This window comes from Balearica regulorum, chromosome 17 (genome assembly GCF_011004875.1).
Source record: "Balearica regulorum gibbericeps isolate bBalReg1 chromosome 17, bBalReg1.pri, whole genome shotgun sequence".
Lineage (NCBI taxonomy): Eukaryota > Metazoa > Chordata > Aves > Gruiformes > Gruidae > Balearica > Balearica regulorum.
This window is the reverse complement of record NC_046200.1, coordinates 3417845-3434874: the sequence shown is the minus strand read 5'-3', so window position 1 is coordinate 3434874 and position 17030 is coordinate 3417845. Positions and strand designations below refer to the sequence as shown.

General features: G+C 42.1%; 1 protein-coding gene across 2 annotated transcripts; it reads right to left on the bottom strand.

The window, feature by feature from the left end:
• Nucleotides 1-1418: 1418 nt before the first annotated feature.
• On the bottom strand, nt 1419-16133 carry ANAPC5 (anaphase promoting complex subunit 5). Of its 2 annotated transcripts, none has more exons than XM_075769423.1 (17): nt 15829-16133; nt 15663-15742; nt 14694-14803; nt 14101-14296; nt 12810-12876; nt 10975-11076; nt 9669-9859; nt 8657-8738; nt 7802-7891; nt 6703-6884; nt 6090-6225; nt 5778-5852; nt 4867-4988; nt 3613-3720; nt 2939-3086; nt 2170-2332; nt 1419-1767 (listed from the first exon to the last, which is right to left on the bottom strand). In XM_075769423.1, the coding sequence occupies exons 1-17, from the start codon at nt 16030-16032 to the stop codon at nt 1553-1555; spliced, it is 2271 nt and encodes a 756-aa protein (XP_075625538.1). In that variant the 5' UTR covers nt 16033-16133; the 3' UTR covers nt 1419-1552. The 2 variants fall into 2 exon arrangements, with proteins under 2 accessions (XP_075625538.1, XP_075625537.1); XM_075769422.1 differs by having other exon boundaries at nt 12810-12891; nt 15829-16072.
• Between the last annotated feature and the right edge of the window lie 897 nt (nt 16134-17030).

The window sequence follows — 17030 nt, the reverse complement described above, 5'->3', positions numbered from 1 at the left end:
TGCACTGAGCTCACCTGCAGTTTTCCGATCGACTATCCATGAAGCAACAGCTTCAACCTTGAGCAGATGTGAAGGCCAGGGCTGGCGTAAACCCTTGTCCTCATTTTGCTTTGAGACCCATTTGTGGGCACAGATTTGACATTGTAGCGCTCCCCAGAGTAGAGCCGTGCTTCCGCAAGAGCTATGTGGAAAAAAAAAAAAGAAGCTGCTATTTTGACCAGGATCTTGAAAGCCACTCCAGAAATCAGCTTTAGGCACTTACTGTAAAATAATACGTGCTCCAAACATTTTATGGATTGAACTCCTTGGTGCTGGTTAACACAGGTCTGACAAGGTAGCTGAGAGGAGGCAAACCACCAAAACCAGCACTCCCGTGAAGCCCACATGGGAACCTGGCTCACTTTTCACTGTTAGAAATACAGCTGCTCTTTTAAAGTTAGGCACTGATTAACGCTGCAACACTAATTAACAAGATGCGTGAACTACCACTGGACTACCCTCGTCTCAGAGCTTCTCTCTACCTGGCAGGGCTCCAGTCGAGCCAGGTTTAGGTCTGGTCTTGCTTTCTCATTACTAACAATGCCATGGTGTAATCTAGCTCTTCCTGGCAGGGTATCTTCAAGTGTTCACACTAATGATGTTCAGTTTTTACATAATCCCAAGGTGAAAGGACTGGCACCCCCATCCCCAAGGTTCACCCACGAAAGGTTTACACTCACAAAGTGCAACCCCATCTGCCTTGAAATCCCACACTACAGCCAAAATTTTCTTCCAAAATGAGGATCTAATTGCTAGAAGCCAACAGCAGTGTATCAGATACTGAGTTAGTTGTGATCTTCCTTTATTCACCCAAAAAACCAGAGCAGGTAAGTTATATGCAGTGCCCGTGGGAGAACACGTACAATAAAACATTTCAGCTGAGCCGGGGCTTTGGTTGAGCACTCTTTACTTTTCTCAGCCGCTCTCTGCACAAGGACACATGTAATGACGATGCCAGGACTTTGCACTGTTAGACCTTTCCAACTGAATCCCGTTTTTTTCCCCTTCTGCCAGCACCATCTGTTTCTACAGAATAAACAGAGACTGTAGACAGGTTAAACACAAGGACATGTTTTAAATGAGACTCCCCATTCTATACCACTTAAAATGAGCACAAAGGAGCTTCGCCTACATTTTCCACTATTTTTTGTACCCCAGTGTTCATAAAGCCAGCATCGATTCTGAAAATGTCACTACTAAGAACAGATATTATTTTATCGTGACTGTGCTACTCCCCTCAGTGTGTTTATAATGCAGTCAAGAGAGTCTTTGCTTTTTTTTTTTCTCCATTCAATTCTTATTCTTAATTCCAAGTACACAATAAAAGTGAAATGGGTGGAAACCTGTGTTTTCCCTGAAGTCATTACAAACAAAACAAGTTTGTTCACTAGAAGATCATGATTTATTGGCAGTTATTTTGAAACACGGATGACTGAATATAATAAAAAGACATTTTTATATATATATAAAAAAACCCAAACAGGAAAACAAACAAATCTCATCTTTAAACGCATCACTTGAAGGCATTGATTAAGGGGACACCATGTGCCGGCAGTTCCTGGTGCAACTGACGGAACAACATGGCACATTTGTTCCTTTCCTGGGTCTTGCCTAGGGTGTGGAACAGCCGGGCTTGGAAGTAGAGAACATCCCTGAGCTGCTCTTTGCAGTCCACTTTGGCAAAGTAAGCCTTGGCTTCATTTAGGTTCAAGAGAGCGGATTCCAAAGCTGTGGAAAAAAGAGGGACAATCACTTTTAAGATAATATCACAGTAACAACTAACAACTCCAAGCAATACAGCTCAATTCTAAGGAGCTCAATTCGAAGTTCCTCAGCTTTTCAAAACAATTTGTGTCTTAGCAACATGGTCTTTCAGACAGTTTCTGTTATTCAGCCTTTGCTGCAAAATACAGGTGTGCAAGTATGCAGATAAACAAGAGTCCATTATAAACACTGCATCTGTTGAATAATCCCAAATTAATTTTGCTATCCAATAACTAGGTAACACTCTGCTGTATTATTTAAACTTTTTTAACAGTGATGATGTAGCAGGACATCAGCATACATGCTGGTTTGCACTTCTCAACTTCTGAGCGCAGTTTCAGTGAGGAGAATTACTCTTCACACTACCTTCAATCTTCTTCTGCGGGGCGTAGGAAGCTGCAGAAGCCACCTGACATTTGGCCACCAAGAACATGGCACAGCCTTTGTCCAGGACAGCTCCGTGGGCCAAGACAGGTTCTATTGCCATGTGCAGAATATTCAGGGCTTGTTCAGGAATGCCAAGGATCAGCTGAAAGAGAGAGACTTGCTGGTCTAATACTGGAATCCACTGGTAAGAGCAGCTTCTTCAGAGAAGACCAACATAAGCCACATCTGTTTCTAATAACGCAATGCACTACAGACAAGGATGTAAATTTTTTCCACATAATCTTCTTTTAAATCAAAACTTATTAGTAGAAATGAGCTACTATCTGAAATGATTAGGCATGGCTTCTCCGCTGCAGTCAGTGCTGACAACCACATCTCTGCCAGCTTGGAAAAAACAATATAACTGAATTGCATCACAAGCATCATTTTTAATTCAAACACATGCCAAACTGTGCTACTAGAAAGCCAAAACACAAGCAGAAAAAATAACAATGGAAGAAATGATAGCAGGGCTAATTTATGCTTGCCTGCTTAATTATATACAATAACTACACATCTTAGCGATACACATGAAACTCAGCTTTTATTAACTTCCTCAAAAGATTTTACATTTAGAATGTACTTCTTCAGGATCAATAGTTTAATTCCAACAAGGTTGTGTTCTTAAATCTCCCAAGGGTAAAACAGTATCCAGATCCCCAGAATAAACGTTGCCCTACAGCCCTGTGAAAACACAAATCAGACATACCTGGGAGAAAGCCAAGTTCAGCACAGTTTCGGAAGCCAAGTACTGTAGACTATATTCTCGAGAGAGGGCAAGAGCCTGCAGCAGGACAGGCAACGCTATGGTATGACATGAAGATCTCCAGTAGAGCTCTGCCACCGACAGCAGTACGCTAACCAAAACAGGGGAAATGAATTACAAACATTTTCTCTTGATGAAAAACGTCCGCTTGTTTCCCAAACAATGATTCCATCCATAATGGTATTGATTTTATTATGAATTGCGTTACTGCATGTACAATAAACTTCAATTACACCCTTAAAAGGAGATGCCCCGACGTACAAAAGATTAAATAACACTGTAAACACTCTGAAGGTTAGCACAAAGGTACAATTATACACGTACATTTCTATTTCCTATTTATTTTGGATGCAGCATCTCCTTCATCCGTAAGTCTTCATGGAACTTTGAAATAAGTCTACTACCTTTTAGTTTACATGTTACAGATGACTAGGTTTCAATTCTACGATATTTTGAGGATTCCTCCATACCACGATTAATAAATGGAATTATTTTGTAATCTCCAAATCATAGCAGGTAATCTGAAGACTACTGAAGTCTGAACACAGACAAATTGAAACGGCTGATTCTAATCACTGTGAAGTGGCTTTAATACTCTGAAAATGAAACATTCTTACCTAATCACCATCTCGGTGTTCTTGATTTTCTGGCAGTGGATCAACAATTTCTGCAAAAGTTTGTGTGCCTCTGACATTTGATTTTGGGCTTTCAATACAATGGCTTTTCTGCCGTGGTGGAAAGAAAACATCACTGATTGTCTTTTTATACTTTAGATATAATTCTACTCTTCAGAACACAGTAAAAGAGTCTCTATTTTGTGACCTCAGTTTCTTGTAACTGCAGAATGGCATTCTGACAAAGCATACGCATGCTGTACACACTGGCAGGGGGAAAAACAGATATCTCTGATTCCAGCTGGACAACTCACAGGCAGAAAGGATCAAACTCATAAAACAGCTTTAGATAGAAAACAGGGATTGCCAAAAACAAAGGCCAAACAGGCAGCAGAAGTGGGAGGGCATGCAAGCTAGAAAGCACAAGTAATTATTTGTAAGAAAAACAGGTTGAGGTAAAGCAGCTAAAATTGGCTTCAGCTAACAAGGATACGGAGCAACGGGGAAAGAGCGAGAACAGGGTAATAAGAAACAACTACGCAGCAGCAGGGGATGTGTACAACTGCACTGAACCCAGACACTGAGCAGAATATTTAAAGATCAGGGAAATCACAAACAGTCCGATTCCAGAAGGATGAGCATCAGGTCCCACAGCTTGAATACTGATCTTCCAGCTTCCCGGCATTGGCTACGTTTTTAGGTGTTTTGCCTCATTGAAAATCAATAAGAAATTGCTTTTAACAGTAAGTTGGTTTTCATAGTCACCAAATAGCAAGTTTCAATCCTACCTATTTCTAACATGTCATTCTCATTTAGGAGCAAGAACCCATTAAGGTGAGAGAAAAATCGCATTGTTCCACTGTGTAGATGTAGAAACCAGGACACAGATGAAGACACTCAAGCTCAGATTAGACCTGAGATCCCTACCTATCTGACATAAAACTCTGCTTTGTGCTTAGGTTTGAGAACAGTTACCATGGCAGATTTTGTGTTCTCACAACAGATCTACAGCTCTAGAATAACACCAACTTCAGCAGTGCTATTCCAGTTCTTAAAATATGCAGAGAAACAACTAGAAATTATTATTGCAGGACACACTCTAATGGAATAAGCACTACAGGTTAGACAACACGACCGTAATTAGTTCTGGAAAGGGAAGAACATGTAAGCACGCGTGACTGCCAGCAATCATTCTGCTAAATTTTCCCATTATCTCCATGGGACACACCTGCAAGTGTATGCACAGTCATTTCTTACCTGTACACGCCTTCAATGCTATTAAGTGCTGTAATTCCTGCTACAAGAGAATCTGCTATATGATATCTGCCATCATTCATGGCGCTCTCAAACTGTATTTTCTGATCAAACAGCATCCAAAGCTAAACAAAGAACATCCAGGAACAAGTTTTAGAAGTTGTACCTGCTCATTTTCTAATCCCAGGTTAGAACTTACTTTTTATTTTCCCCTGTGGATATTTATGTCTAGACACAACTAACTCTACTGTCCAATTACTGGATTTACTAAATTACTGCCCTCAGTGGAAGTGCTCAGGTCTGGATTAACGTTTCAATACCAAAACTCACCTATTTGACTGCATTTTAAGTAAAAAAGTTCTTTTAAATCATTACTAATGCTTTGAAACAGTAGACTTGTTCTGTAGTGAAAAGAGAAGGACCAAACTATATTTAATGGAATCTTGAACACCTCAATATAAATACTATCTTATAGACTCACGTGTTAATGTGTTTCCCAGTCACACAAAAAAAAGCCTATTCTCTCAATTATTTCTGGACTGTAATATATCAAAAAAAGTACCACTAATTAAACAGAACTTTGAAGCTCCAAATCAATGCAGAGCATTTAATTACTCTAGGTGCTCATGAAGGAGACGTATATTCCTCTGTCAATGACGTTTCTATTTAAACAGCTTTTTCCCAGGAGGCTATGGCGAGATAAATGTCTCACCAGTCTTAAAACAACAGAGGCATCTTTTTCATGCTTTTGTAGAAAAGTTTATGCCACACAGATTCCTGTGAAGTCATGAGCCAAGTGAAATTAGCAAACATATAGCCCAAGGCACACAGAGGAAAGAATTCAGACATGACAGAACTCAGAACCTATTGTATAATAGTGACGTAATTTACAGGTTAAATTATAAATAGTCTACCTGTGCATGCTGACTGTTGGGAGGGAACCTTTCCTTTAGGTGCTTCAGTATTTCAGAAGCAGCTGCAAAGTATCCCTGTAACACAGAAACAGCACTCCGATTAACGTACACTGGGGCAAGAACCACTCCCCATGATTTCAACACAACCTTCACAGAAAGAACTTGCCAAGCAAACCCCCTGTATTTTCTTTGCCCCCAGTGCGGGCACTGAAGGCAGAACGAAGCACAAGTCATGTCTCGCACTGTCTGTCAATAACACCCACATGTCCTCTCACCCAAATGAGATTTTGTGCAACTAGCCATAAAACTCACCTGCTCTGCGTGTAGCTCAGCCAGGTGACACAATACTACAGCAAAGGACTCGGTGTTATTCTGCTGAACGCCCACATTCACAGCCTCCAGACTGTTCATGCTCAGCAATGTTTGGGCTTGTTGAAGTGCCATGGTGCTTGTGCAAGAGAAACATCTTTTAGCTTTCAAGCAACAAACAACAACCATTTTTAATCTATGGTCTTGTTATGACAACAGTCTACATTTTCTGGTAAGCAGGGGCCTGAGGGAGAATGAAAACTTGTAAAACAACTGCTGTCCAGGAACTCTGGGCTGTGCAGACACATTGAGTACTACATACTGAAAGCTACACACAGTCTAAGCACAGAGATGCTGAAAATGGGGGCATGGGAACAACTCATCATCTATTTGCCACTACTAAATGGAAACTCAATCTCTTCTCCACTATGGGTTATAAAAGAACACGAGAGAATGGAAATAATTGCACTCGGCCTGTACTGAATCAGCCTGATTGCTTTATTTTAGTGCACTGGAGAGACACAGTCACTTGTTACACCTATATAAATAACTCAAAATGCATTATGTGCTAACAAGTACAGTGAGCTAACCCAAGAGTTCAAAAGAAACAAAATACCTGCGGCCATATAATCTCCAAATGGCAGTCTTCTGTGCTATACTAATATCAATAAGCTCTGACAAGCTGTGTTTCCAGTGCAACAGATCAGAATCTTTTAAGGCATCCATTAGTTTGTTGGCAGCCTTTCCTGCAAAAGCTCTTTGCTGAACCAAGGACTGTATTCCCAGGGAAGCAAGGTACTGGGAAGAAGAAAAAAAGAACTATACCAACAGCACTGAAAGACAATAGAGTACACTAAGCTTACAAATTGCACCGGAGCAAGAGTTCTAAACTAAGAAAAAAATCCCAAAGAAAAAGAGGTGATGTTATTCAGCACAGACAAAGGAACACTGCTCCAGGCATTTCTTTAAATACCCACTTATGCACACCCACACATATGTGAATGCCATTTTGTTAGACGTGAAAGGTAATTTCCACTCCCCCACACAGAAGTCTTAAAGAGGATGACAGGACTTATACCTGGATTTCTCCAATGATGAAACAGCTGTGAAAACACAGAGCCTTCCCTCCCCTTCCCCACCAAGCAGCCATGTCTGCTCTCAGCTCCCAACATCAGCAGTTTAGTTCCTTTTAGAAAAATTCTCTTAACAAAGAGATTGCAGATCTTGAGGAAGACAGAACTAAACATCAACAGCTAACAGATTCAGGGCACAATACTACCTAGGGGAGGGCTGCCTTGCAAGATCTCACAGCTGGGCCAGAGCCATACAAGTAAATATGTGTTCAAAGCCCTGCCAGAGGCATCAGCACTGAGTTTCAGGGAAGGTGGAGGCATAAGAACCTCCCTCAAGCACCAGCAGATTGTGCTACAAGCCCAAGGCCGAAATGGTGCATGGGGCCAGGCTAGTAGCCATGGAGAGTTCTTCTGCCTGAAAAAACAAACAAGTTGGAAGGAAAACCAGCGAGCCTTGCAATAATGCACTGGGATTAAAGCAACTGAACTCTGGTTTGATAATATGAAGAGTAAAAATCATAGAAACAGCTAGATTTTGGACTGTTAAAATAGATTTGTTTAAATTCAGTTACATATTTTGAACGCTCCCCTCGCCACATGTGTTTGTCCTAGAATAGTTAAGAATAAATTAAACGGACTTACTGGCAAACCAAAATGTAAAGACTTGTTCACAGAGTGCTCCAGTAGAACACAGCTATCGAATATCTTCTGCTCCAAGATGTACAACCAGCTCTAGCAAGGAGACAAAGTTAAAATCTCATTGCAAATCACTAATGGCTGCAGCACTTTTAACTTCTCTTACTTTTTGCACAGAATGCATCAAAACTCACTGGAAATACAAATCACTCTTCAGAATTAATATGATACTAAGGAAACTTCTATTAAATGTTGCACATCAAAATGTATCAAAAGTGCAGCTAGGCTGGGATGCTGGATTGACAGCAGTCAACACTGGAAGTTCAGAATAATGCACAGAATCGCCATTACAGAGTTAACTGTGGAAAGCGGTATCTCGGTGGTATCTTTGATACCGTTGATGCCAATTCATTATAACCATAATGTTAATTACAGAACAAAATACAGGCAAATCTAAGTCTTTCCCTCCTCCTTTTTGTTTCTTTTTTCAAAAGAAAGCTGATTACTCTTTGAGAATCCAACAGACAGTAAGGAGGAAGTTTATGAACTACTTTAGTCTCTTTAAAAGACTAAACTTCAAGCTTCGTACTGAGATCTTAGTACTCCAGGATCACAACTCCTGTTTAAAAAAGTAATCCTGAGTAGGAACAAAACCACCTCACGACCCCCTGACAGTTTGGTGCTCTGGGTGACCCATCTGCCAGACACAACGTCACCCCACTGCTGGACGGTCACATTTAAATGACTGATGCCTGTGATGAGATACTACTGTAAGAGTAGTTCTGCAGCAGTTCACCGAGCAAAGGCTCGGATGACAGAGACAAAGGTGACTTAACCTCCATTTCACCATGGCTATCTTACCAGGCAGTGCTGCAAGCAAACATGGTCGTTAGACTCCTGTGCAATTCGGATGGCTTCCTGAAGTGCAAGTTCAGCCTGTTGGCTATCAGCAAACAAAAAGAAAACATATTAGTATTCCCACAGGGCTTAAAATACAGCATTACAACACAAAGAAATATTGATCTAAATTATGCATATTGCACTCAGAAGGTAACTCTGATTTAATAGTCTGCTGAGAAAGCTTGTGTTTTCCTCCTAGTACTTCAGCAATATATTCTAGTCTTGAGGATAAGAAGCAAGATGGCATCTACAAGCCACTACAGAAATGCAACTGCAACCCTTAAGTGGGCTTTCAAATCCTGTACACGTCAATGTGCCAAGTTATTGTTTGAACAGGGACAACGTTAAGTACCTGCCTATTTAGAAAAAGTTGTTGCTCTCAATTTTGCAGATGTGTTTCCCATCTCCAGTTCTTTTACATGATGCACCCAGATAGCAGTCAATAAATGCAAACCATATATGGAGATGGGAAGCCAGCTTTATCAATAACACCCACCCCTATGGCATTTTAAAATTAAAAAAGCTCAGATGGCTTTTTTTTTTTTAATCATTCTTTTTCCAGATCATCAGCTTTATGTAGATTTCAACGTTAACAAAAAAATCAACCACACTTTCTTAGGAATATAGCCGAAAATAGGCATTCATGTCCACTGACCTTTCTGAGGTCATGGAAATGTAGCAATTGAGAAATTAAATACCTAGGAAACAGTTGTAACCGGACACAGACAAATGTCAACTCTTACCCCACTGTAGATGGCTCAGTTATTATGGAAACCAAATAAATGCCAAAATAAAAACAAACTAAAACAAATCAAGATCCCAAGGAAAACCCAACCCAACCACAGCTGTTATCAAATTAGAGAAAGTCCCTTCTCCTGAACGGATTTTCAGAATGAACAGAAGGTCTATCTATCAGCACTTACGAGATGCAACAAGATGTATTTTAGTTGTGTGGTACAATATATTAACTTACTAATGGCCAAACCGACAGTGAAGTGCAGCTAGATTCAGAGCAGCGTATCTCAGGCTCCGACCGTAACCTTCATCCCCATTGCTTTTGCTTTCTGCTCCAGTGAGAATTAAACGGTCAAAATAATGAAGGAGGCTGTGCGTTGAACTGAAGACATCTTGCACTCTGAGACTGTTTAAGTAGCTTAAATAATGCTAAAAATTGAAGCAAAACCAGCTTTAACTACACAGAACTATTAAAATAAGGTTTTTATTTATAATTACTACGTATCTTCTTACTGCGAAAGGTTGCCTAACAAGTGAAATACTGCATGGCCAGGAAAGTGCAGAACTTCAGTAAATCTTGGATAAAATTGTTTTCCCTAACAGGATCTTCCAAATGGTGTCACACAGGCCCAGATCTGGCTGTCAGAATTATCCCACCCAGTCTGAGACCTCTGCATAGGTAGAATCCCTGTATTTACATGAGAGTGGGAATGGAGGCATGACTCCCACTGTGTCTGCACTCAGGAAGATACCCAGAAGCATGAGCACTGCTTCCAAATGCCATGTGGATAGAAAGGAGATGCTAAAACTACATATTTTCTTCTTGGCATTGAGACCTGGGCAAGACAACACTTTATGTCGGACAAACAGAATACTGGAAAGGACTTCTGGAGTTGTGAAGTCCAGCCCCTGCTACGACAGCCCTCTCAAGGAAACGTCTCCAAACGGGAGCAAGGAAAATCCTGCCTGCCTTAGCCCAGGGCTATTGGGAGGAAGAGCTAGAAAGTGAGGCAGGAAAGAGTTGACTGGGAACTCATGGAACTTGCTCGACAATAAGTTGTCGAGGAACAAGGCAAACGCTCACAGCACAGGTCTGGAACCAACCGAGTTGTCGATTGCTTTCGGTATAAATTGCTATTAAGCACCAGAAGTAAAGAGAACATCAGTAAGCAAAATCAACAGATATTGCACTTAATCCTGATTTTTATACTATGTGAGTATAAGGCCTGAAATTTCTTAGGAAAACATGTTAAAAATAAGTAAGTTTTAGATTTAGTTCAAGAAGAATGCACTCACATAGACCCACCAAAATTAAGAGGATTATATCTGCGCATAAAGCTAGACATGTGGTGAAGTACTTAGCTTAATTAAGGTTTCTGTACCTTCAGGAGTTTCAGTCTGAATTACTAAACATTTACATGCAACTTGCTCGCATTTTTATCATCTGCTTATATTTCAATATAGAATAAATTACTCCCAAATAATCCCATCCTAGAGATAAAAATCCCTTTACAACCATTTTGGATGAAGAAAAAGATACTTACTGCTTCAGCAAAGTCTGGATTAAATTTTAACAAGTTGTTCAATTCCTTTTGTAAAGATGCTGGAGTAAGAGCCTTTGTTTCATCATTCTTTAATAAGGAAGCCTGGAATAAAAATGGGAAACTAAAAGTAAGGTAAGTAACTCAATCTGGAGGGTTACAAATGTATTTTGATGCATACTTGTCAGTTTGTTATCTGCTTGGAGACAGCACAAAAGAAGATTTTTGTACCAGCTCTGTCTACTACAATGCTGAAATGTCAGTGGCAGTTTTATTCTGTACTACATTATAGCATTCACTTTCCAGACATCAGAGACACCAAGTAAAATAAAAGCTTATTCAAATGACTGTTTAAAGGTACTTAAAGAATTCAGTTTAAGTTTCTCTTTGAAGAACTAATACGCTCACTGGAATTGAAGAACAGATCGCTCACTGGAATTACTTGTATCTCCTTACCAAAAAAAAAAAAACAAAATCAGGAAACTAAATACAAGTAAATTCATAGTTTGCTTCAGCAAGTAGATCAATTAATAAAAAATTACAATAATCTAGTTCCTAGAATAAGCATTACTGAACAGTGAATAATAAAAAGACTTCAAATTTCAGAACCCTCCTTAACATCCCAATTCCTCCATAATACTCTAATTAAAGAGGGGGAAAAAAACTATACACACCAGTTACAGATACTCTACATAAACCACACCAGGTAAAAACACAGTGTAAGAGCATGTCACTGCAGTTAAAATCCACACTTTGTGCCAGAGCACTGCAGTCTGTCTTGTCTTATCATTCAACCCTATTTCTAACTATTCTTGGATGAGGGGTTCCCCATTCCACATGTGTAGGGAGGCTGACACGCCAGCAACTGGAGCTAGAACACAGGGGTCTGCATGCGGCAGTGCCAGCAAGCCGAGCAAGTGAGAGCACGCGTGTCAGTGGGTGACCGCTGGTCAACATCAAGCTGGACTAGGCAAAAACCAGGATAAACTTGAGAGCCAAGTATTGCAACAGCCGTAAGATATCTGGGGCAGGTATGTTTCTCTGAACAAGACAACTGGAGGAAGTCCAGGCCAACCAGGAGGTCCCAAGCCAACCGATGGAGAGACTTTGGGTCAACTGAGAGATGCATTTGTACGTGTGTTGCGTCTTTCTGCTGGAGACAAGACAATCTAGGGGCCAGATACTTGATAAACTCAGTGTATAAGCCTAGTTACTGGTGGAATCGAGAGAGTGCACACACACGAGAGTGTACACTTGTATGTATTTCACACTAATGGACCTCCATCCTCATCAGCCAGAGAGGGGAACGGGATAACAGCACGCTCAGCCTCACCACTGGTTGCACTGGGGGTCACGGAGTTGCAGGAGCCTTGCTGTAATCAGGTGACTGGATTCAACAACCCAGTAAAGATCCTAACAGGACTGAGAAGTTACTTTGACCTTTTCAAATGTACATGAAACATCAGGCATTATATGCATTTTACATTTTTAGCAAGCTCTTATAAGCATGCAGCACATTCACTGACATTTGTGCCCATGTGTATTTCTGCTCCATTTTGTATTTACCAGTTGGAATAATCAACAAAGCTGCACATTTCAGATCTGAGGCAAGCAGTCAGAACAGAAGTGACCTTCTCAGAATCAAATATCGTCATATGGTGTACATGCCTAGATAAAACACTTTTAGCCCCAAGTGCTCATACTGAGCAACTACATGCAATATATCAACAAATCTTTAACAGGTCTAAGAAAACATCATGTTTGACACTGTGGATAAAAACTGAAAGTGAAATTAACGTTATAGATTATTTACTCAACTTTATTCAGAATTAACGTACCTGCTGAGAAAGAAAATACTCTGCTTGTTTCTGTGACAGAGGCCCACTGCAAGATATCTCTTCCTCCCTGGTAAGAAGCATTCTGGTTAGAAACAAGGGCAATGAAATAGAATACAAGGAAATATGTTTTATCAGATACTCCACACTTTTGCTTTATAAAGTTTTATGAGCTATTAGAGCTCAAAGCATGAAAGGAAACTAAGCAAAGAATAAAATCTACTACATGAAAGTTAGCAATCCAAAAGATTTCACATAGTTGTAATCTTCAACCTGCAGAGACTGTGGTCAATACGAATATTACCCTAAATACACATGAAAACCCAAAGAAAAACAGTAGATAGAGAATTTGGGGTTGACATATTCAAATGGCTGTGCTCTGTTTTTCCTTTCTTCTGAAGATATTCACAGTGAAATGAACTGGCACTTTGGCCGCATACGTCACTCCAGAAACAGCTGTTCTGCAAGAGCAGATAGAAGTTTATTCCATGGAAAGACAGCAACTACAGCATACAGCCAGGCTCCAAAAGCTGGTAACTGACTCATGCTGTAGCAGAGCATGTAAAAGCACAAGTTTATATATAGACAGTTTAGAAAGTACATTTTAAATACAGGGATACACAAAGTACTTTTAGGATTATTCTTACAGCGGAGCACCTCTGTAGTGCGTGAAAAGTCTCAATATTTGCTTCTCATTTTTGATGTAAATAAATGTGAGTTCTTTTATTTGGAGAAGGGTGAAAAGGAAAACCAAAACCATGAAGCTTAACTTTTCCTTTAGTGAGCAATCTTTCCTTGCCAGAAGCAGAAGTGACCTCTCCCAACAGCTTTAGCACATCAAACACTAGCACAACCAGAGAAGTCATTCAGCAGTGAGCTGGACAGAAGGAAACTGGGCAGCATCTGGCCTTCAGTTTGCGATTCCCTAAGCGAGCGTGAGAATGGTGTACCGCCATCTTCTACGAGACGCTGAGCAGAATTATTGCCATTTATGAGCATTACCACACGGTGGCACCAAGCAAATGGAGAGGCCGCCCAGCTCTGCCAGTGCGTACGAGGCTTTAAAAAAAAAATAAATACAAGATTACAGTACACCACATCTCATATCGCAGCTGAGGCTGTTAGTGATGCGACATGTGCAGGGCCCAGTTGAGCAATTGTGGAGTTTGGAAAGTTTAACAGGAGCAGTATCCTGAGCTGGACAAAGCTTAAGTTTACTCTGTTGTGTACAGAGGTAACCTGAAATAAGACTAATTCTTTTAAGAAGTGGGAAAGACTAATATTAATATATCACCTTAAAGGTACATCGAGTTCTTCTTTCTCCATTTTCCCCTCCAGTTCCTCTGTGTTTGTCAGTTCCATATCACTCTCATCGATTCCGTTCTTTTTCTCATCGTTTTGAAAGTACTGCTGGAGTGCAGTGTAAAGTTTATAGACCTGACTAAAAGAAAGCTTGTTGTATGCCAAGATCATATGGCGCAGAAATAGACCTGCAAAAGAAAACATCTGTTGGGACAAATGTCTGTAAGGTTGCTGTTTCAGAGACTAGAAATCATAACAACCAGAAGCTTAAATCACATTATTTAATTTCACTTAAGTGTCTCATCTCAGCCTACCAACTGATAAAACTCAATTTTGCAGGGTGTAAATCTGGTATTAATTTAGTGGCAAATCTCACATACTATCCGATCACAGAAAAATTGTTAAGAACAGCAAGAACTGCAGACTATACAAACTTACTGGTTAATATGAAACATGTGAACAAGAGAAAATTGTATTATGCAATCTTTACACCTCCCCCAAAAGAAAATCAAAGCTGTATCCTGAATGAATTACATCAGTGATAGACATTACATCAGATATAGCTTATGGATAACAATAAGTTACCTACTACACTTGTTTTATGAACTTCTGGCTCTGTCCCTGTAAATGAATCTGAAAGGTCATCAAAAAATTGCTCCATATCTTTCAATTCTCCTTCTGCCATAAGTTTTAACCTAAACAGGGAAAGAAAAACACTTTTTTTTTTAGGGTATTAATAATATGCATCAAATAACATATTCTTCTATTACAGGTACAGATGATTAAACACAAACAGAACCAAGTGGTGGCTAATTCATTAGGCCCAAAAGGTTTTATACTCATGAGCCAAATCAAAACATATTAAATTTTAATAATAAGCCAAATAATAATCAAGTTTGGGTTGGTTTTTTGTTTTTTTTTTCCCTTTTTAAACAGTTCTTTTAATAAAGAGAACAATTAGAAAAGAATGTTATGCTTTTAACAAAACAATTAGGAACCCAAAATAGACTTTTAGAACTGTTGCTGTTTAGTGAGTTAGCCAATATCAAAACAGATCTTCTGTATCATGGAAACTTTAAAACAGATGGCTTCAATGTTCGGTTTGTGTGCCTTTCAGAACTTATTTATGAGAACTAAGAGAAGTGTAGAAGTATATTTTTACTCCAAATGTGACTTTTAAAACCATATACATTTACACATTTCAGAGCCCTTTCTAATAGGTATTAGAGTAGAACCAGATAACACAGAGCACGCAGATAACGGCTTTAGCATCTTTCACAGGAACACTGGTTGTAGCGGTGGTGTTTTCACGTTTCCGACACAGAAACTACAAGAGGGAAGGGATTGAACCAAACAACGCAGGCGGTTCCTCAGTCCCCAGCAGCAGGGAAGCCCGGCTGGCTGCGGCTTCGAGCCTCCCTCCACTACGAGCCCGCAGCGGGGGGGCCGATGTGAGACCCCCAGCAGCTCTCCTCCCCCCGCCCCGATCGCGGGGACCCGGTTTATGGGTTTCCTGAGGGAGGGCGGCGGAGGAGGCGCGGCCCCGGCGCCCACCTGATCTGCACGGAGCTGGCCAGGTGCGGGCAGGACTCCTCGATGGCCTTGCGCAGTCGCGACAACGGCATGTCAGGGCCCTGGGGAGGAGAGCGACATGTCGCGACAGACCACAACGCAAGCAGCCTCCCTCCCCCTCAGTGCCAGGCCCAGGCCCGTCCCCGACCTGCAGCAGCGGCAGCAGCAGCCGGTTGAGCCGCCGCCGCTCCAGCAGCCCGAGCTGCGTGCCGGCGCGGCCCAGCTCGCTCAGGAGCACCAGCAGCGCCATCTTGTAAGGGGTGACCCAGTCCTTGATGCCGAAGACGTTGGCATGCACCACGCCGTTCGTCATCATCGGGTTGAAGTAGAGGCTCTCGTGCACGCTCGCCATGGCGGTACCCGGCCGGCCACCCCGTCGCCCGGGAAACAGGTCTCGCCCGTCAGCCAATCGCCGCCGCCGTCGCCATCACGCGGGCCGCGCCGCGGCCAATCAGAGGTGGGGCTGTGCGCCGCCATCGCGGGCCCGGCTGGCGGCCCGAGCGCAGGGGAGACGTTCCGGGGAGGGAAGGGTCCGCGCGGTGCCGCTGGAGGGAAGCGGGCGAACGGCGGGGGAAGCGGCGCAGGGCGATCGGGGGTGCTGCATCGCGGGGTCTCCTCCGAGCTGCCACCGCACCACAGCCGTTCAGCCAGGCTGCGGGCTGTGGCGAGCTACGGCCAGCGTCTGTGTGGGTTGGGCACAGCCTGTTATCACCCAGAGCGCAGCGGCTGGTCACTTCTCCTCCATGGCTGGCGGCCTCCATGCTGCTCCTGCCACAGCCCCTGGGCCCTGTGGGCACCGCAGCTGGTGGCTCGGTGAGGCCAGCACCCGAACCATGACCCCACAAGGTCTTGGGGACCCTCGCGGCCCTTCGTGGGTGTGCTGCAGCCCTCTGAGGAAGGCGTGACCATCACCGGCATTGTGGTGCTGGCCCCGCGTGTCGCGGTGAGGACAGCCACATGGCGAGGACATGGCGCTTCTCCACGGCTGGACACAAATGAGGCCGGGAGGGGATTCCCTGGGCCATACGGGGAGAATGATCCACACTGATGCGAGCGTTTGCTTGGTGCAGGTGGAGAACACCACAGGGGGGATTCACTCCTGTTGGATTGGATTTCTTGCAAATGATTTGTGATGCAATAAAGATATTTCCACACATAAGTTTTTATTTTCTCAGCAATTTGCTAAAGTACTTCATTAAAGCATCGTGTTCTGAAGGAAAATACTCCAATTATTATAATAGTTCTCATTTTTTAAGTGAGAGCAAAACAAAGCTCAATATTATTATACATCTGCATGTCCCCGGGGATTTCAGTTGAGTTGCTCCTGATTCATGCCTGGGGGTGGTGAGA